A 22,899-nucleotide genomic window follows, 5' to 3' on the forward strand; every position below is an offset into this window, starting at 1 on the left:
TGGCTGTACGCATGTCAAGACAATTACATATATTGTTCTTTGCATATACAATATTGCATGATAAAAAATAAAATAGAATTAAAGGTAGTTAGAGTATAGAGTCTCAGACCATCATCCTACAGAATTTTTCGGTAATAAAGTTTTTTTTGGTTATATCTATAAGTGAATAATTAGAGTACATAAACATACAAAGCATTCATAACAGCTTTATTTATAGTAGCCAAAAACTGAAAACAAACCAAATGGTCATCAACCGGTAAATGGGTAAACAAAATGGGGTATATCCATACAATGGAATACTATTCAGCAATAAAAAGGAACACATTACGGATACATGCAACAATAGGGATTATCCTCAAAAACATTATGCTAAATGAAAGATATAGACACAAAAAAAGTAAATATTGTGTGGGTTCCACTTATATAAAAATTCTAAGAAAACAAAATAAATCTATACAGGCAGAAAGTAGATCAGTGGATATCTACTGGAGATGGAAAAGAAGATTGCATATTGGCATGAGGTAACTTTTGGAGGTGATGGAAATGTTCTAAAACTAGATTATGGTGACACTGTATTCAATTTACTAAAAATTATCAAACTGTACATTTATATTGGGTGAATTTTATGGTATGTAAATTATATCTTAATAATGCTGTTAACAAAATAAAGGCACTCAATTAGCAACTACAACCCTCTCAAAAAAATCAAGTGACCATATATGTGTGGGTCAATTTCTGGACTATCTACTCTGTTCCATTTATATATGTGTCTATTTTTTTCACCAATAACAATAAGTTTATGGTAGCTTTAGAATGAGACTTAAAGTTAGGTAGTTTCATTACTCCAACTTTGAAAAATTTTTTTAAATTTCCTTGGGTATTCTAATTCTTTTACTTTTCCATATAAATTTTAGAATCTGTTTATTTCTACAAAAAAATTTTTGTCATATTTCAATTGAGGTTACATTGAATCTATACATCATCTGGAGAGAACTGACATCTAGTAAGTCTTATAATTTAAGAATACATTATATTTCTCCATTTATTTATGCCTTATTTGATTTCTTTGATGAGCATCTTAGAGTTTTGAGCATGCAGATCTAGCACAAATTGTGTTAGTTTATATATAGGCATTTCATGTTTTTTGGTGCTATTGTAAATGGTACTCTTTTGTAATTTCAGTTTCCGAATGTTCATTGCTATTACATAGAAATACAATTGATTTTTGTACGTTGACTTTGTATCTTACAGTTGTGCTAAACTCATATATGAGTTCTAGTATCCTTTGTGTAGATTCTTTGGGATTTTCTACATAGCCAATCATGTGATCTGCAAATAGAATTTTATTTCTTCGTTTTCAATCTTTATTCCTTTTATTTCTTTTTCTTCCCTTGTTGCAGTAGTTAGGACCTCCAGTATGATGTTGAATAAGATCAGCGAGAATGAACATTTTTCCTTTGTTCTTGATCTTAGGTGGAAAGTATTCTATCTCTTTCACCATTATGTATATTAGACAACATCTGTAGGTTGTTCCTAAAAGCCCTTTATCAGGTTGAAGAAGTTTCCTCTGTTCCTAGTTTATTAAGAGTTTTTTTCATGAATGGATGGTGAATTTTTGTCAAATGGTTTTTATGCATTTATTGAGATGATCATATGGTTTTTCTTCTTTAATCTGTCAGTGTGATGTATTATAATATGGTGACTGATTTTTTTTTTTTTTGAATGTTTAACTGGCCTTGCGTTCCTGGGATAAACCTCACTTAGTCATGATGTATTATCCTTTCTATGTATTTCTTGATTTGATTTGCTAATATTTTGTTGACAATTTTTAGATTTATGCTCAAGGGATATTGGTTTGTAATTTTCTTTTCTTGGAATGTTTTTCCCGGTTTTGGTGTCAGGATAAAGCTGACCTCATAAAATGTGTTGGGGAGAATTCTGTCCTCTTTATTTCTAGATGAGTTTTTATATAATTGATGTTATGTTATTACCAAATAATGATACAACTCTAGATAGGTTTAAGGATTTGCTTTTTATGTTTTTGAAGCTTAACTTTAATTTCACTATGATACTCATTTCAAAATTATTTTAATGTAATCAAAATTAACTCAAGTATCATTTTTATTGAGTGTAAACAATTTTATATAAAAATAAATTGTTCATTTTCCATAGGCCAGTTTTCATTGCTCTCTATTACACAAAAAAACTTCACAGTAAAATCTAAGTAATTATTGTTCTTTTTAAATTTAGATTTTCATGTATTGTTTAAAAAATAAACCATTGTTTTGAGCTTAGAAATGGTTTAGCATACGTTAGTTTTCATTGGAATGGTATTTTTGAATTGAATTTTAACAGCAGCTCACGTTTTTGTACGTTTAGAATGATTATGATCTTTTTATTTACTATACTTTAATTAATGCTAATTTATTTCCTATCTAGTCATGCAGATGGATCAATAAAATTTTGGGATGCTTCTGCAAGTAAGTTTTAAGTTTCTCTATAACAGAAAACACTTGGTTAATTTTTACTCATAGCCATTCACCACTTTTTGGTTTGGGCAATTAACATTTCAGATACATTTTTAGTACCCATACATGGCTGTGTTACAAAAATTCATTTCCTATATTATTTGATGAGTTTAAATATTATCTCTACTGTATTTTTCTTCTATAATATAAACAGGACTGAAGTCACTCTTTATCAGCAACCCATTATATTTTCAAGAGGCAAGGTACATTGAAAAAAGTACCAAACTTTGTCAGAATAACTCTGTTTAAGAAATTCATTTCACCTCCTAGCTCTGTGGTCTTGGAAAAGTGCTTTTATCCCACTAGTCTTCACTTTTCTTTCCCACTTGTCTACCAAGTCCTGGGACAATCAGAAGAAATTATTTGATAAATGTGAAATTTCTTTTCAAATTCTTGAGAATTACATAATTTAAGGAATAAATAAGGTACTCTGCTCAATGTTAAAGGGCATGCAAAGATATTTAAGACTTGATTATACCCATACATACCCTTCAGAAAACTTATAGTCACTAGAATAGATAAAGGAATGCACGTATATAACTACAGGGCAAACAATATGATAAGAACTCTAAATGTAGTAAAACCCAAATTCTGTTTGTTATCAGAAATGAGAGCTTTATTTGAACTAGGTAGATACAGGAAGAGTATTTTGATGGGTAATATTTCATGTGAGTTTTGAAAGATAGTTAAAATTTTGACAGGAATGGGAAGAGAGAAAAAATGAGCAATGACTCTAAGTCAGTAAGATATAGGTAACTCTTTTGGAAATAAGAAATACAAGATAGTTCTGGAGGTTGGGATTTTGTAGTAACACCAGGAAATCCAAGTAAAAACATCTAGCAGTTAGGAAGAACAGTCAAGAATGGAAACTAATGAAAAAGCAGCATAAAAGTAATATTTGAAGCTACAGAGGTGAACAACTTCTGAGGAAGACTATGATAAACAGAAAAGCAGAGGGAAGAAGGTTGAATATTGATGATACTCTGAGCCTGCAAGCTAGAGTCCTTCAGCAATGGAGCAAATGATTAAAAGATTTAAAGCCATGAATTCTGAGGCTCCTTTCTGACCTCACACAATAAAGAGCAATTGCTCAGGGAGAAATTCTAAAGGAAAACAGATTTTCTTTTGACGAACATTTTCATGTAAATTTGAGTTTGTTCTAGGAACGCAATTAATTGCATACTGACCTCATTGCTTGATTCCCACCACCTGAAAGTCACTCCTTAGCTTCTAAAATGTGAGAAGACACTTTAACATTCTAATGATTAGAGTACATACCACCCTTAAGCATGCATGTTAATATTTTAAGAACTTAATTTTTAAATAAAATATTGTTTTACCACCTTCAGAACATATATTGCAAAGGTTTGCAGCATATTTAATATTTTTAGTGTAATCAGTTATAAGAGCATATCTCCAATTTAATGGATGTAATTAAAGAAATATCAGTTTGCCAATTTTGTGGAATTCTGTCCAGTACAGGAAGTGAGGTTATATTGAATTTGAATAATTGAGTTTATGCTATGTGTATTAGTTTTAAATTGCTGAGTAATAAATTACCACAATTTAGCAGCTTGTAAAATACCTATATTATCTCATGGTTTCTGTGTGTCAGGAATCTGGGTACAGTTTAGCTAGGTTCTTTGCTTGAGATCTGCTGAGACTGCAGTCAAGGTGTTGGCTAGGGCTGTAATTTCACCTGAGGCTGAATGCTCTTCCAAGCTCATGTGGTTGTTGGAAGAATTCATTTTCTTGCAGCTTTAGACCTCAGTGGTGACTTGTTGCCTCAAGGCCAGCAAGGGAGTGTCTCTCTAACCTTAGGGAGGGCCCCAGTCCCTATTTTAAAGGGCTCACTTGATTATGTCAGGAGAATTAAGATAATCTCGGTTGATTAACTCAAAGTTAACTAATTAGGGGCCTTAATTCTGTCTGCAGTATCCTTTTACCATTGCCATGTCACATCAGATAATGATGGGAGGGATACCCCATCTGACCCAGAAACAGGGCTGTACCACCTAATACAATGCCTTGTGCATTTTAAAAACTATTTTAGTTTGACATAATTTTAGGCCTTCAGAAAAATTGCAAAAAAAATTTTGAAGTGTTGTATAGCCTTTAGCCAGATTCCCCAAATGTCAATGTATAATATATTTGTTCTTTCTCTCGCTCCCTCCTCACCTCTGTCCCCCTCCCTTATTTTTTCTCTCTCCCCTCCGTATATTCACACATGTACATATATATAGCTTTTTGTCACCATTTGAGAGTAAGTTGCAGACATGATGCTCCTCTAACACACATGCCCCTAAATACTTCAGTGTGTATTTCCTACAAACGAAGGCATTCTTTAAATAATCAAATTGTAGTTATCAAAATCAGGAGATTAATATTGATACAATACTATCATCTAACTGTTACTGCCCAAAGGGGGGTATCGTCTGTCTGCCGCAAGACATGCCAATAGTCAAGAGGCAAGGAGGTAGGAGAGAAAGGACTATTTATTACAGCTTACTAGCAAGGGGGAAGATGGCCGACTAATGTCCAAAAATACCATCTTACAGAACAAAGACTACAGGCTGGTTATATAAGGGGCTGGTCTCCTGGTGGAGAACCATCTGCTCTCAGGGTGGGGCATCCATGTAATCTCCAGGTGGAGGCAGACATCTTGTCTTAGTTTCTGATAGTCTTTTGTTTTATTGGATATGCATCAAAGACCTGAGTAATGCCCTATACCCTGATCTTTCAGTTGTCCTTGATGATGGCTATCAGTATAGACTCTCTGCCCAGGGGTCTTCATGTTCCTAAGGAACTCAAAAGAACAAAGTTAACCACGTATTGCAGCTGGGAGGGGCCATAAAATCCACAGAGCATGTCAGTTAATCAGAGGTGATTCAAAGTTACAACATGGTTTCTTTTCTACAATATGGCTTCCCTTATGTTAACCTTGTATCGAGCTGATATCATAACCTCCAGATCTTACTCAGTTTTTGCCAGTTGTCCCAATAATATCTTTTACACTAAAAGAAAATCTAGGATCATTTATTGCAGTTATTATATCTTTTGAGTTTTCTTTAATCTAGAATGGTTCCTGAGTCTTTATTTCATGAAATTGACATTTTTGAGAAGTTCAGGCCAGTTATTTTGTAGAATCTCCTTCAGTTTGGGTTTGTCTGATATTTCTCATGATTAGGTTCAGATTATGCACTTTTGGCAGGAACTCGCAGATTTTTAGAATTTTTCTCAAGGGTCCTTGGTAGAATCAGAGCTTTTTTATTGGGGAGTTATCATCAGGGTCTAAAATGGAAAAAATATTCCCCCAAATAAATATTCCTGAAAATAATTCACAAACCCAAAGTTTGTTAAAATTATAACTGACCTATTCCTAACACAAAGCCACTCTGAAAAGGTTCTTTCTAAAATAATTACAGATTACTGGACTCCCAGTATTACTAGCTGGTAAATTATAAATGTTTCTCATCTGAAGGAGTGTCTAAAACTTTGTTTAGAGGAGTAAATCATCTACAAATAGCATCAACCTCTCATTAAGCAATCAAAGGAGAAAACTGTAAAAAAGAATTGAGGGGTCTGCCTTAGTAGAGAGTTAGGTTCAGTATTTCCATTGTAAACTATCTGAGCCCCAGTGTTTTTGTCAATAAATGAGGATAAAAATACTCACTTCATGGGACTTTTCTAAGGATCACATGAGACAATGCATACAAAGGACCTACATATTCCTTGGTTTATAGTGTATGTTCAATAAATGTTTATGTTTTCCCTGTTGTCCTCCTCCAGCTAAACTGTACTGATATGAGAGCATGACATTGAGTGCTTACTTGTTAAAATGTAATTTATTTTGTCTACTTGGGTTTTACTTTTGTGGTTTAACAAATCTAAGAATTAAGTTCAAATTAGAAGATAACTCTGCTTCAATATCTTATAGTAACTCTGCAAATGCTGTACAAGCTAAAAACTTCAAAAGTGTTTGAAAAACAGAAAGTAGGAGAAGGAAAACAAACATGTGAAATTGTGGAGGAAGATCCATATGCTGTTCAGATGATTTACTGGTGTCCAGAAAGCAGAATATTCTGTGTATCAGGAGTCTCTGCATATGTCATAATTTATAAATTCAGCAGACATGAAATTACAACAGAAATAGTGGTAAGTCATTTAAAATTTAACTTTTACACTTAAAGTTATTAAAAGACAGCAATTATCATAGTTAGCTAGTTTGTATGGTTTTAAGCCATCAAGAATGCAGTATGTGGCCAGTAATCCAATTCATAGGATTTTTTTTTTTTTTTTGTGAGGAAGATCAGCCCTGAGCTAACATCCGATGCCAATCCTCCTCTTTTTGCTGAGGCACACTGGCCCTGGGCTAACATCCGTGCCCATCTTCCTCTGCTTTATATGGGACGCCGCCACAGCATGGCCTGACAAGCAGTGCATCGGTGCGTGCCTGGGATCCGCACCTGCAAACCCCGGGCCGCTGCAGCGGAGCGCGCGCACTTAACCACTTGCGCCACCGGGCCAGCCCCAAAATTCATAGGGTTTTTAATTATTCTTATTACTTAGTATAACATATTAAAAAGTAGTTTGGCTTAAAATGACAAAAACAGTTCTCTATAAAAATTTAGGATTATAAGATAGGATGGAGTATGCCTATAGGTTTTATACAGACAAAAACTGATTTATTTTATGTACAGATGTCAAATTAATGCAGGCTTTGTTCTATATCTTTATTAAATTTTTTAAAGTTTGTCTTTTCTTGTCAATTAATTGCCGTTAGTTATTATTTCTCAACTACAATAAGATTATTTTTAATTATTTTCTATGTAGCAACATTTTTTATAAGGTAGAAATAATTATGAGGCTGCCTTACCTAATCTTAACTTTAAAACTAATGAAATAATTTTTGTTCAAAATAGTGATGCTTTCCTGGGATAAAATAAATCTAAATTAAGTCACGTATAGATAATGGGTCTTCTCTACCCAGTCCATTTTGTCATTTTATCAGAAAATAAAGATTATCTACTAAAGGGCTGTATATAACTGTTTTTACCTTGACAGCTGAAATCAGGTATTATCCCTTTAAAGTACGTTAGTTAAAATTCCAAGCTTTGGAGTCAGATAAGCCTAGGTTTTAATTCTGGCCTTACCAGTGAATACTTCTGTGACTGAGCAAATCACAAGGCTCCATTAGTTTGTAGCAGAGTCTGGGTAAGACTCAGTTTTATCACCCATGTAATTTCCTGTATAAATAAAATGGAAAAAGGAAAGTAATAATAAACTAGAAATAATAATGCCAATTTCATACAGTTCTTGTGATGATCATATAGTCACTAGCATAGTGTCTAAGTATAGTTAAGCACTTAATAATTGGTAATTGTTATTGTCACAAGACCTTCTTTGTAGGTTTAAGATAATTATGACAGTCATTTTGGTAATATTGCTGTATTCACCACCCCATAATGATATGTTTTGTAAGCAGTTGTTTTCAACCTCAAAAATGCTGATTTTTACATCGGAAAACAAATGTTTGTTATAAAATCAATTTTAATTAAAGCGTTGAATGCATTCATAAAGTACTTAATTTTTATACATTTTTAGTTTAAAAAAAGGTTTTTGATCACCTTTTTATTTGAATATAAATTATCATCTGTTTTTCATTAAGCAGTTCTGACCAAGCTAATGAAATTAAACAAGTAAGAGCTAAGCTAATGAAACAAACAAAAATATGGAATTTATTTTGGAAAATTTTTACTGAATTAATTCAAAGTCAAAATCGAATGAAGGTTTTTTTAAAACTAAAAAGACGTACAAAAAGCGATTTGTCCAGTTTAATTTCTTTCATTAGAATAACCATGACCAATTTCTCCTTTTATTTATCATATATGGAATTGTAATTTATACTTTATCGTAAGAAATATTTACTATATAAAAACTTTATCTCCACTAGTAGATATTTTTCTTACAATTCTGAAGAATTAACAAATTTTATATTTTTTGTGAATGTCATTGGATATCCATGTAATTCACTATTTAATTCAGTTTAAAATATCTCAGCTTTACTATAAATTGAAATTGAACTTATTAACCTGAAAAAATAATGAATTACCAAAAAATTATCAGATGTTTTAATGTGATTATTTATTATTATGACTAGATGTTTTAATGTGATTATTTATTATTATGACTCAAATTAAAACTTGATTTTTTTTAAGTCATTAGAGGTACGACTTCAGTATGATGTTGAAGATATTATTACCCCAGAACCCGAAACAAGTCCTCCATTTCCAGATCTCTCATCCCAGCTTCCTTCTTCAAGGAGTCTTTCCGGAAGCACTACCACTGTGGCTAGTGAAGGAGTAACAAAGGACAGTATCCCATGCCTCAAGTAAGAGTCGCTACCAAATTTTAGAACAATTTTACATATTAATCCTATAATTATTTGCAACTGTGTCAAATAAAATCATTTTTGTCTCTCATTAAGTTGTTGTCAAGTAACCTACAATCCACCAAAGGGTATCCTGGTCTTTTCGTTGAATATCCATGAAGGGGACACAATATTTTCATTCTTTGTTACTAATTCATATATTTCTTTCCGTGAAGGACCCTAAAGAAAACATGGCTTTGATAGAATGGGAAGACATTTGGCAGGGCAGAAACTTGACCACTTGCTTAGTAGTTCCCAATTGAAAAAGTATATTTGGGGAATTTATTCCGCTTTCTTGGAATCAAAAAGAAAGCCAGGTTTACTATCTACTACAAGAATACTATGGTAGAAAAAAGGGTTTCTCTCATGATTGCTAGGATATTGCACAATATTTCTTTCTTTCTTTTTAACTGATGCTATTTGGTAATAAATTATATTCTCTCGGTATAGCTAAACAAAGTTTAGTGTTATTATCAAATAAAACTTAATCAAGCCCATAGTAATATTATCTTAATTGTTTTTATGCCTTTTAGTAATAGGGTATGAAAGAATGCAGTTTCCTTAAATTACTACTTACTGCTTCTACATCATCAAACCAAAAGTTTTTAGTATTAGCTGGTTGGAGAATTGAGCCTAAACAAGGAATTTCTCTGAGCCTCATATGAAAATACCGGCACACCTCAGTGATACTGTAGGTTTGGTTCCAGACTACAGCAATAAAGCAAGTCACATGAATTTTTTGGTTTCCCAGTGCATATAAAAGTTATGTTTATTATACTGTAGTCTATTAAGTGTGCAATAGTGTTATCTAAAAAACAATATACATACTTTAATTAAAAAAATACTTTATTGCTAAAAAATGCTAACCATCATCTGAGCCTTCAGCGAATTGTAATCTTTTTGCTAGGCAGAGAGTCTTGCCTTGATGTTAATAGCTGCTGACTGATCAAGGTAGTGGTTGCTGAAGGTTGGGGTGGCTGTGGCAATTTCTTAAAATAAGACAATGAAGTTTGCTGTGTCGATTGACTCTTCCTTTCACAAACAATTTCTCTGTAGCATGCAGTACTCTTTGATAGCATTTTACCAGAGTAGAACTTTTTTCAAAATTGGAGTCAATCCTCTCAAACCCAGCCACTAAGTTTATCTGATATTCTAAATCCTTTGTTGTCATTTCAACTGTCTTCATAGCATCTTCACCAGGAGTAGATTTCATCTTAAGAAACTTTGCTCATCCATAAGAAAAAACTCCTCATCCACTAAAGTATCATGAGATTACGGCAATTCAGTCACATCTTCAGGCTCCACTTCTAATTCCAGTTCTCTTGCTATTGCTACCATATCGACAGTTACTTCCTTCTCTAAAGTCTTGAGCCCCTCCAAATCATCCATGAGGGTTTGAATCAACTTCTTCCAAACTCCTGTTAATGTTGATATTTTGAACTTTTCCCATGAATCATGAATGTTCTTAATGGCAACTAGAATGGTGAATCCTTTCCAGAAGGTTTTAGTTTACTTTGCCCAGAACCATCAGAGGAGTCACTATCTATGGCAGCTATAGTCTTACAAAATGTATTTGTTTAATAAGATTTGAAAGCCCGAATTACTACTTGATCCATGGGCTGCAGAGTGGATGTTATGTTAGCAGATATGAAAACAACATTAATCTCATTGTACATCTTCATCAGAGCTCTTGGGTAACCAGGTGCATTGTCAGTGAGCAGTAATATTTTGAAAGGAATCTTTTTTTCTGATCAGTAGATCTCAACAGTAGGCTTAATATATTCAGTAAACCATGTTGTAAACAAATGTGCTGTCATCCAGGCTTTGTTGTTCCATTTATAGAGCACAGGCAGAGTAGCTTTAGCATAATTCTTAAGGGCCCTACAATTTTCAGAATGGTAAATAAGCATTGCATTCAACTTAAAGCCACTAGCTTTTGAAGTTTTGAAACCAGGCATTTACTTCTCCTCTCTAGCTATGAAAGTCCTAGATGGTATCTCCTTCCACTATAAGGCTGTTTTGTCTACATTGAAAAATCTGTTGTTTAGTGTAACCACCTTCATTAATTATCTTAGCTAGGTCTTCTGGATAACTTGCTATAGCTTCTATGTTAGCACTTCTTGCCTCACCTTGCACTTTTATGTTATGGAGTGGCTTCTTTCCTTAAACCTCATGAACCAATCTGCTAGCTTCAAACTTTTCTTCTGCAACTTCCTCGCCTTCACAGAATTGGTGAGAGTCAGGGTCTTGCTCTGGATTAGGCTTTGGCTTAAGGGAATGTTGTGGCTGGTTTGATCTTCTATGCTGACCACTAAAACTTTCTCCATAGCAGCAATAAGGCTGTTTCACGTTCTTATCATTCATATGTTCACTGGTGTGGCAATTTTAATCTCTTTCAACAACTTTTCCTTTGCGTTCACAACTTTTTGGCCTGTCTTGGCTTTTGACATGCCTTCCTCACTGAGCTTAATCACTTTTAGCTTTTGATTTAAAGTGGGAGACATGAGATTCGTCCTTTCACTTGAACACTTAGAGGTCATTGTAGTGTTATTAATTGGCCTAATTTCAGTATTGTTGTGTCTCAGGGACTAGGTAGACCTGAGGAGAGGGAGAGATACAGGGAATAGCCAGTCAGTGGAGCAGTCAGAACACACACATTTATTAAGTTCTCCGTCCTATATGGACGCAGTGTGTGACGCCCCAAAACAATTACAATAGTAACATCAAAATCACTGATTACAAATCATCATAACAAATATCATAATAACGAAAAACTTTGAAATGTGAGAATTACCAAAATGTGACACAGAGCCATGAAGTGAGCAAATGATCTTAGAAAAATGGTGCCAATAGACTTGCTCAACACAAGGTTACCACAAACCTTCAATATGCAAAGAACGCAGTATCCGTGAAGCACACTAAAGCGAAGTACAATAAAACAAAGTATGCTTAAATCTGAATCTGCTACTCAAGGAACTTGAGACAACTAATTTTTTCATTTCTTATGAAAACACTTTCGGAAAATTTAAAGATAAGATTTCAGGAGCAAAATCAGTTTACCATACACTTAGCAGTTGCTATACTTTGTAATCATTGATTTTTCCTAAAAAATTTTCTTGGGAAGTAAGAAAAGGAAATATAAGCTGGCATTACTGGTAGGAAAATCTACGAAGAGGAAACATCATCATAAAATTTTAGCAAATGGGAAACTTTCATAATCTTATAATTTCACATATTTAATTTTCCCTTCATATCACTTAGCTTCATGTAATTGATTTTTATTAAAAAGAAAACCGGAAAGAGAGCAAGCAGTTCTACAAAGCTCAAGAAATCATTGTAGGTTGATTTGTTTATTAACTAAGAAGACCAGTCATTAAAGTGTGGGTCCTCAAATGACCTAAATATTTTTCTATAAAATTTTTAAAATTTAAAAGAAAAGGATAAGAGAGAAAAACTAGTGAAATCAACAAAAATCTGGTAGTGAAGATGAAGTAAGCAGTAACAAGTGTTGAAGCATTTAATGTTAACTTAAAAAGTAGCAGAGACAATCTTAAGGGTAATCAAGAGAACCAAAGGGAAAAAAATCAATATAATCCTACATTATGTATATAACCTTCTAGGGACCAAGCAGCAGAACTGATCTAAATATGTTATTCTGTGCATCACATCATTTACAAGTGGTTCTTGAGTTGATATAATCCATGCTTTGCTAAATTACATGTTGGCATCCATCCCTAAATGACTTTCCTTTGCTGGATTTAGATTTCCATATACCTTAGCTGATAAATAAGCATTTAAACTAGCCAACTCTTCATTTTTGGCAGTATTACAGTTCTTATCAATATTCACATTTGTGCAATTATTTGACTTTTTTTTTTGCCTTTGTGCCTCCTAGTGTATAAAACGGGTGGTCATGATAAGCATCATTAAGTGGGTGATAGATGAGGGAGCTGGCTGAAGACTATCTGGTGGAAAAGTGTTCCAGGCAGAAGGCACAGCTAGAGCAAAAGACTTAAAGTGCCTGGCATATAAGGAGGTCAGTGTAGCCAGAACAAAGGGAACAAGGTGGATGTAATGGGGAGCGTAGTAAAAGATGAAGTGAGATAGGTAATACAGGGCCCATTATAGGCCATTGGAGGACATTGGCTTTTATTCTTAATTAAACGGGGAGTCATTATAGGGTGATGAATAAAGAAGTGACATAATCAAACTTAAATTTTAAATTCATCACTTCGGTGGCTATGTTGAAAATGGATTTTAGGGTGGAAGGGAAGGCTAGAAGGTGGGAGATCAGTAAGGAGGCTATTGCAGCTAAACAGAGATGATATTAAGAGCTGGAAGATTCAGCAAATAAAAATACAGGATACCCATTTAAATTTGAATTTCACATAAACAATGAACATTTTTTAGTATCAGTATATCCCAAATATTGCACGGGACATGTTTACAGTAAAAAAAAAAAAAACTTATTTATTGTTTATTTGAAATTCAGATTTAAGTGAATATCTTGTATTTTTGTCAACTGTAATTAGGATGGTAGCAGTAGAGAAGTAAAAAAGTGGTCAGATTTTGGATATATTTTGCAGGTAGCACCAACAGCATTTGATAATTGATTGAATGTGAGGTACAAGAGATGGATATTAGTCAAGGATGACTTTAAAGGTTTTTTAACCGAATAACTGGAAAGATAGGAGTTGCTATCAAATGGAATATAGAAGCCTGCAGGTGGAGCAAATTTAGAAGGAATTCGGATTTTGGATATGTTGAACTCTTAAGTTGGGTGGGAGATTAATGGTCATTCTTTTTATTGTTATGCATTATGAGTTATATTCATATATGTAACAATTATTATATAAGAAAAATAATTAAATGTTAAAAATACTATCCTCAAAAGGAAAAAAGTGATAAAGGCCAGTTGGAGTTGTGGACCTGACTGACTGAAAACTCCTTAAAGAAAAAACTAAGGAATCACAAGTGGCTTGATGTATTTTGAGAAAACTAGAAGACATTGTTCACCTGCATACTGCCCTCAATGTCTGGTGTTGTATATTTCTGTAAGAAGATTCTATGTAAATTCTGAAGATAAGCATGAGCATACTTACTTAAACTGTATGTGATAGAACTACTTTTTCTTTTTATTCTAGTGTTAAGACACGACCAGTGCGGATGCCTCCAGGGTATCAAGCAGAACTTGTTATTCAGTTGGTGTGGGTGGATGGTGAACCTCCCCAACAGATTACTAGTCTTGCTGTAAGCTCAGCGTATGGAATGTAAGTAGCTAACGTTCTAATTTGTATTATTTATCTCATATGTTTGATGTATTTAAATGTTTCTTTTAAAATACTTAAGTGAAGTCCTAAAAATGGAAAGAAGCCCTTATCTGGATTTTTATTAGATTGGAAATGGTATAAGAAAAATAATGATTTAAATATAAACTGTGGTTATTTGTTCTTTCTTGATGTCAAACTTGTGATAATATTCCCACTTTTAATGTTGTTAGGATGTTATTACAATTACATTTTTTATTTTTTATATTTTCTATCCTTTTCCTTCTTGTGTTTCATTTTGGATACTTTCTTCTGACTTGTCTTTTAGAGTTCACTAATTTTCTCTTCAACTGTCTCTAATCTGATGGTAGATCCACCCATGGAGTTCAATTTCAGTTATTTTCAGTTTTAGACCTTGCATTTGGTTCTTTTTAAAGCTTCCTGTCATCTTCCTAAATTATCATTCTTTTCTTTTACTTCCTTGAAAATGTTGAATATGGTTACTTTAAATATGTGTTTGATAACTCCAAGTCTGGTATCTAGTTTATTATTTGTCTTGGTTTTTGGTCACATTATATTGTCTTCATATAACCTAGGTTTGCTTTTTGGTTTTGTTTATTTTTTTGTAATTGAACATTATATGAGCATTGTATACCATCATACATACAGTCATGAGTCACTTAATGATGGGGATATGTTCTGAGAAATGTGTCCTTAAACAATTTTGTCATTGTGCAAACATTATTGAGTGTACTTTACAAACCTAGATGGTATAGCCTACTACACACCTAGGCTTTACTAATCTTATGGGACCAATATGGTATATGCAGCTCGTCACTGACTGAAACCTTGTTTTGCAGCACATGACTGTATAAACATTATAGAAATAATTTAAGGTTTTAAATGAAGTTTATCATCCTCCAAAAAGTACTTACATTTTCTCTGACAGGCTAAGCTAAGAGGCAGTAGAAGGCTTAGAACAACATAATCCAATCATACATCCTATCTTTGAAAGTTGGATTGTATTTCCTTTAAAAGCTAATTTAATTCTAATTAATTCTTAGTCCTAGGTTATAGCCCTCCATAGAAATTGTGCCAAATTATATTCCCACCAGCGATGTTTGAGAATGCCTGATTCCCCACAACCTGTCTAACAGTAGTATATAACCAAACTTTTAATCCCTGTCATTTTGTTAAGAGGAAGTATGTTATTGTAATATTACTAGACTTTTCTCACATCGTAAGTGGCATTGAACACCTTTTCCTGAACTGTGACATTTCTGTTTATATTCTTTGTCCATTTTTCTGTAGAGTTGTTGGTCTTTTTCTTATAGTTTTGTGAAAACTACTTAGGTAGTAGGGAAGTTAGCTTTCTCTGTGATGTAACTTATAAATATTTTCCTTGCTTTTGTTTGCTTTCTGACTGTTTAGGATGGTTTTTTCCATGCATAAATTAAAAAAAAATTTTAAGTAATTCTATTTTTTTCTTCTTTTATGGATCTAGATTTTGTGTCATATTTAGAAAAGCCTTCCTCACTTCAAGATAATAAAAATTATTTTATTTTCTTCTAATATATTGCTTCTGTAATATATTTAAGTATTTATCTGGAATTTATTTAGGTATAAGGTATGAAATAGGGATTAAACTATATTTCTTTCCTGATGACTATGAGTTGTACCAATACCACTTAATCCTTTTCTTTTTCCTCTAAATTTGGAATTATCTTTTATCAAATAATACATTTTATAAATATATTTTGCTCTATTTCTATACTTCTCAGTCTGCCCCTAAGCTAAGTCTGGTGAGCTCTAAAAGAACTCTTTGAAGGCGCCTGACAGGGGGACTAAAATAAAATCTTATCTTGTATTCCTGAAGTTTTTGGGGGGTGGAAGATGTATATGAACATAGATATTAGGAGCTTGCTTCTTGACTGAAAAATTCTTTGGTAGGAAAGCTGGCAGGAAGGGAGGAGAGGAAGGGAGTGTGGGACAGCCAATAATCCTATTTTGTATGGCAGAAATATATGCTTGTCCTCTAGCCCAAGAAGTTACCATGCAAGATGGCTGAGCACAAGCCATTTTCAGTGTTTCCTACTCAAGAGATTGACCTACAAAGGCAACGGGATGGCAAAATTAAGAGCCTATGAAGGTATATTTCCAGGTTGGGAAGCTGAAGCTTGTTAGAATAAGTCAGTTAAAGAGCATATGTCCCATGTAAAGTAACTGTGGGGGTGACAATCACTACAGAGCCTCTGAAGAACCTACACTTGTCTGAGAAAGACAGCTTGGACACCTGCCTCATAGACATATTCACCTGCCAAAAAACTCCAGCTCAAGTGGCTACCCATATAAATTCCACCAAAGTTTTAAGGAATAAGTAATATCAGTATTATACAAAATTTTTCTGAGAATTTTGAAAGAAAAAATCATATTCATCTCATTTTATGAGCCCCACATAACTTGATGCCAAAACTTGAAAAGGGTATTACAAAAAGTGAAAATTATAAGTTTATATCATGCATGAACATAGATGCAAAAATTCCAACCAAAATATAAATATAGCAGTAAAAAATTACATATCATAACCAAGTTTGGTTTACAACAGGAATGCAACATTTAACATTTGAAATAAACCGGTGTAATTCATCACATTAACAGGATAAAGTAGAAAACCATATGATTAAGCCATAAAATGCAAAAAGCAAAAACATTAGATAAAATTCAACATCTATTCATGATTTAAAAAGAAACAGTTAACTAACTTAAACAAGAAGGAAATTTCCTTAATCTGATACATGGCAGCAAATATCATTCATACAATGTTGAAAACAAGACGAGAACAGCTGCTATCACCACTTCTATTCACATTGTGCTGGAGGACCTAGCCAGAGCAATATAGGAGGAAAATAAATAGAAGTTATATGGATTAGAAAAGAAGGAAATGGAAAAAAAATTATGATTGTGTATGTAAAGCATCTAAATAGCAGATAAATTATCAGAATTAGTCATTGAGTTTAACAAAATTGCTAGATATGAAGTCAATGTAAAAAGTATATGTAAGTCCATATACTTAAAAAATAGAAACTAAAATTGTATAAAAATAAAGATTACATTTACAATAAAGTAAAAATAATAAAAGATCTAGGAATGCATCTAATAAAAGATGTTCAAGACTTCTATACAGAAAACTATAAAACTTAAATTATAGAACCTAAATGATGGAATGGAAAATTCAATAATACTATAAAGATGTCAGTTTTTCACAAATTGATCTATAGATATACCACAATACCAATATAAATTTCAGCAGATTTTTTTCCTTGAAATTTAAAGCTGGTTCTAAAACTCATAGAGAAATGCAAAGGGCCACAATTAGCTAAGACAGTATTGAAGAAAAACAGAGTTAAAAGATTTGCTCGACTAGAAGACAAGACTTATTAAATAAAGCTATATTAGTCATGACAGTGTTTTTATTGGCACAAAATAGGTAGACAAATAGACCAAAGGACAGGATAAAGAGCTCAGAAATAGATCCAGGCATATATAGGTAAATTGGTTCTGCAGATGAATGGAGGAAATGACTGTTTTTTCCCCCCAATAAATAATACGAAGTCAATTGAATAATTATATAAAAAAATGAAATTTGACTCTTTTTTCCCACTGTACACAAAGATTCTAGAAGATATTATAAGAAAATATCTTCATAATGCTTAAGTTAAAGAAATATTTCTTCAACATTACTCAAAAAGTATTAACCATAAAAGAAAACGTTAAGAACTTGGAAAAAGGCATCATTAAGAGAGTGAAATGGCAGGACAAGGAAGAAATATTTGGATTAATTGCATCTGACAATAGTCTCATATCCAGAGTGTAAAAAGAGTCTCATGAATCATCAATCAGAAAAAGACAACTCTGTAGAAAAAAATTAAGAAGAAATTTGAACAAATGTCACAAAATAGGATATCTAAATGACAAATATATTTTCATGTATATATGAAAAGGTACACAACCCCATTTGTAATATTGGTAGTGTTTTCAAAGATATTTAGTAGCAGGAATTCTCATACACTATTGCTGAGGGTAAATTGATGAATCTACTTTATAAAATTGTTAGCCTTATTTACTTCATTTTAGCATACATATATCTGCATACCCCGCAACGCAAAAGTTTCATTTCTAGGTATATACCAAATGAAATGTAAGCACATGTGCACCAAAAGACAGTAGCATTATTTGCAATGGCAGTATTATATTTATAATAGTCCCAAATTACAAATAATCAAATGTCCATCAGAGTAGACTGAATAAATAAATTATAGCATATTAATCCAGTGAATTCTACAGCAATGAAAATGAATGAACTACATTTACAAGCAACAATATATAAGAAAGAAGCCAAACGTCTATCAAAAACAAGCAAAACTGATTTTTGGTATAGGAAATCAGATTCTAGGGGAGGAGAGAGGAGTAATAATTGAGAGGAGCATGAGGTAGCTACTGGTAACATTCTATTTCTTGACCTAATGTTAGTTACATGGGGTTGTTCACTTCACAATAATTCACTGAAGTGTACAATTATGTACACTTATATTTTTGTATGTTATACTTGAATAAAAGAGTAAAATATGAAGAAAATTGTTTTTAAATAATTAATTTTATTTTTAGAAACTTATTTCATAAATATACTCAGTATTTGAGTGCAAAGTAACTTATGAAGGATATTCATTGTTGTATTATTAATACAAAAAGACTAGAAGCAACCTAATTGTCCATCAACAAAGTTCTAGGTAAATAAATTAGAGTACACACAAATATTGTGAAGCCATTTAAAAAATTAGCTTCCTGTGAGTTTCCATAGAATAATTACCAAAATATATAGTCAAGTTAAAAAAATCAAGATTCAGGATATTATTTACACTATGCAACATTTTTTTATCTCTAATATGCTATAATATAAAAATGCAAAATACATTTTTAAAATTCCTACACATTGATAAGAAAAAAATAACCCAATCAAAAAATAAGCAAAGTATATACACAGGCAGTTCACAGAAGAAAAACAAATGGCCAATAAACATGAAAAAATTCTAAACTTCACTAGTAACAAGGAAAAAATAAAATAACAGAATAGAAATTTTTGTCCATTATGTGGGCAAATTTTTAAGGATTGCTAATATTTTCTGTTAACAAGAATATGAGGAAATGGATCCTTTCATATGCATATATATCTTTTAAAATAAAACCAAGTGTATCTTTTGACCCTGAAATTCTAATCTTACTGAAATTTTTACAATTTCTGGAGACTCTCACTTATACACAATTTTGTAGAAGGATGTTCCTTGTGTCATTATATGTAATAGCGAAATATTTGCCACCTCTGTAAATGTCTATAAATAAGAAGATACTTTTCTAAAAACGTTATTTTTGTACCATAGAATACAATGCAATAGTTAAAGAACACAAATAAGGAAATATCTCTTAGACATATTGTGAAAACAAGAAAGTTATAGAACAAAAATATGTGCTTGTTAAAACATAGAAAAAGGGCAAGAAAGAGATAAACAAAACTGTTAATGGCAGTAATCTGTGAAAAGGGGATTGGCATATAGTGGGTTGATTAATGGGGACTTCTATGTTTTATTGTTTGAATTTTTTAAAGTAAGAATATTTCAAGTATAATTTTTAAAACTTAAAAAAATAAACAACAAGAAAACTTGGTGCTGTGCCTCTGAAAAACACCTTCCTTAGGGGTTTAGGGATGTGAGTTGGTGAGAATCATTAGGTACCAGAAATGGTTAGAAAAACTTGGACCTCTGAAAATACTCACTCCCTAGAATGCAGGGGAAAAAATTCCTGCCCTTATTCAATTTATATTCTAGTCAAGGTATGTAATAATGGAGGTATATAATATACTGTGACTTGAAAGTCATTAAGAAGAGTAAATATAGAAATTGATAGAATGCAACAAGGTAACTGAGAGAACAAAATGTGTGGAAAAAAGAGGTTGAGAAATCAAAGTCATTGAAGGAATCTAATGAGAAGATTAAATGTGATTATTTCACTTTTATTCTAAAGATAAAAGGAATTATGTTGAGTCAGCTCTATTATTATCAGCTCTTCTTCTTCCCATAATTTCCAGAGGATACAGAACCATAGAGCTTGATGGTTAGAGTTAGTGGAGAGCTCTGTTTTTTTTTTAACTGAGAAAATCTGTAGCGTTAAAGAGCATAAACGCTAGAGGCAGATTCTTTGGGATTCAAATCCTAATTCTGCTACTTTCTAGCTGTTGGATCTTAGAAAAGTTACTTAAGCTTTCTGTGCTCAGTTTCCTTACCTGTGAAATGAGGGTAAAATGTTGAGAGGATTAAATGTATTAACAAATATAAAATGTATCTTTTAGGCTCAGAGCAGGATACACATGACATATTCAAAATAGGATAATTTGAGGATTTTTTAAGAAATGGATTATTTATCTAGGATGTAGAGAAACAACAAGAGATAGTGTAGTATCCCAGGGCTAGAAAGAACAGTGCCTTATTACCACCTGTCAAAGAATAACTCAAAGACATAGTTAATTATTACCATGTTATTTACTTGAATACAGAGTAAACCAATAATAGGTGATTTTTTTCTAACAAATACAAAAACAGAATTTATATATAAGAAAAAGAAAAAGCAGAGAAAGAAAAATCACAGACGCTTTCTAAATAATAAACTTTGTGTTTTCCTTTCATTGGGTAAGATGCTAATGAGTTAGCAGCTAACAAAGAGACCAGTCAGGGTATTTGCTCTTGGGCAGCTGTATGAATCATCAACTAAAACAGTTTTAGTTATTTATGGCTTCTCCAGAAGACCTTAGCTGTTTAATTTGTGACGTATATGTCAAAGACATTTTCTGTATTATGTTTGTCATCATTTAGGAATACTTCCATCTGCGTTATGCCAGATCTGTACCATTTTTTGGTTAGAATTCTCAATTTCATCCTTTTGGTCAAACTCATTTCCTAAGCTGGCTGATCATGAGAGCCTCAGCCTCTTTGTGAAGCAGATTATTAGTTGAATTGTGCCCCAGGACAATGGCTTTGTAGCAACATTTGAGTACCTGACATTAGATATCAAAGAAGGACAAAAACATGAAAATAATCACAATTATTATAAAAAATATTTGAAAATCACTTACTGTCTGATATCCTACTTGGCCTAAGTCTAAGTGGGAGAATAAATCCCAAGGATCAATGTAATCAAGTTTAGCTGAGTAGTCCTGTTTTTCCATTGATTATTGACTGTTCTACTCTTTTGAAGAATTTACCAAGGGGCAACTGTTAAGTCAGAAACTGTGCAGGGTCTGAGATTGTTCCCTTTTACAAGCTAGTTAATTAGCCTGCCACACTTTTGTGTGTTTATTTATTGACAGAAAACAGGCCTCTGGCTCAGAGACAAAGGTAGTTTATCATGAACAGCAAAAACAGCAGCTAGAGCAACATCTTGCATCAGTTCCCTGAGCCTCAGCACCAACAGGGTAACATGGTGAGGGACAGAGGGTACCTGCATATACAGTGGTATTACAAAAGAAGAACTCTTAAGTTTTAAAAACTCAGATCTGAAACTAGGTCTGCTGGTGACCTGTCCTTCCTCCCATCTGGAGAGAGACACCTTGTCTTTACTCTGGAATGTAAGCAAATCTTCTCTGGGGAAGTGAAGGAGGGTCTTTATCTTTACTACCCTGTATTATCTCCAGGGAGGGAGCTACCTCTAAGCTTTACTATCCTGGGATGTCTCCTTATACAAACATTGTTAACTTGGCTATAAATGCCTTCACTAAGAGGACCCAGACCATGGAGAATGGTCTACCAATAGTAATACGATGAGGAACCTATTGTACATTATTATTTAGGAATAATTTAGCCAATTTGTTTGTATTAATCTGTGAGACCCTTAAAGCTTGAATTGTTTTACTTGCCATTTGAGTCTATGATCAGAGATATATTGCGGACTTCTCATTTTTGTTTAGGAAGTTTCTTCTAGAATAGATTCTTGTCAGAACCTTTGAAATCTAATGTCTTGTACTTTTTTGGGTATATTTCCATATTAGGCTTTTAATAAAATGTGAGTAACTGAGGATTTTTCTCTGAACTTGGAAAGATAATGTAACAAATTTAAGAGTTGAAAATTGATCTTACCATTTCAGTGTCTGTTTCTTAAGAACGAGGACATTCTTTTACATCATAAGCACAGTACGTTTATTAAAATCAAAAAATTCTACTTTGATTCAATACTATTATTGACTCCACAGAACATATTCAATTTCTGCATTTGTCCAAATAATATCAATTATACTAGTTTTTCCCAGAACAGAATCAAATCCAGGATGTTACATTGCTTTTAGTTTTTATTTCTTAATCTCCTTTAATCTGGGACAGTTCCTCAGCATTTATTTGGGTTTTTTGACCTTGATATTTTTCAAGAGTACAGACTAGTCATTTTGTTTAATGTACGTCAGTTTGAATTTGTCTGATATTTTCTCATGGTTAGAATCAAATTAAGCATTTTAGCAGGTATACCACAGAAGTAAGGTAGTATCTTTCTCAGTTTATCATTTCAAAATGTACAAGATGATGGTTTATGCTAACATTAGTGGTGCTAATTTTGATTGCTTGGTTAAGGTGATGTCCAC

The 22,899-nt window shown here is 32.7% G+C and overlaps 1 protein-coding gene across 1 annotated transcript in view; it reads left to right on the top strand.

Annotated features, from left to right (window-relative positions):
- The window catches only part of STXBP5L (syntaxin binding protein 5L), a 337,784-nt gene that overhangs the window by 201,606 nt on the left and 113,279 nt on the right, over nucleotides 1-22,899 (top strand). The window contains exons 15-18 of the mRNA XM_058555874.1: nucleotides 2,440-2,480; nucleotides 6,466-6,683; nucleotides 8,747-8,919; nucleotides 14,103-14,228. Of these exons, the coding sequence (XP_058411857.1) occupies nucleotides 2,440-2,480; nucleotides 6,466-6,683; nucleotides 8,747-8,919; nucleotides 14,103-14,228 (558 nt within the window). The remainder of the gene's footprint in view (nucleotides 1-2,439; nucleotides 2,481-6,465; nucleotides 6,684-8,746; nucleotides 8,920-14,102; nucleotides 14,229-22,899) is intronic.

The sequence above is a fragment of the Diceros bicornis genome, chromosome 15 (assembly GCF_020826845.1).
Source record: "Diceros bicornis minor isolate mBicDic1 chromosome 15, mDicBic1.mat.cur, whole genome shotgun sequence".
In the NCBI taxonomy this organism is placed as follows: domain Eukaryota; kingdom Metazoa; phylum Chordata; class Mammalia; order Perissodactyla; family Rhinocerotidae; genus Diceros; species Diceros bicornis.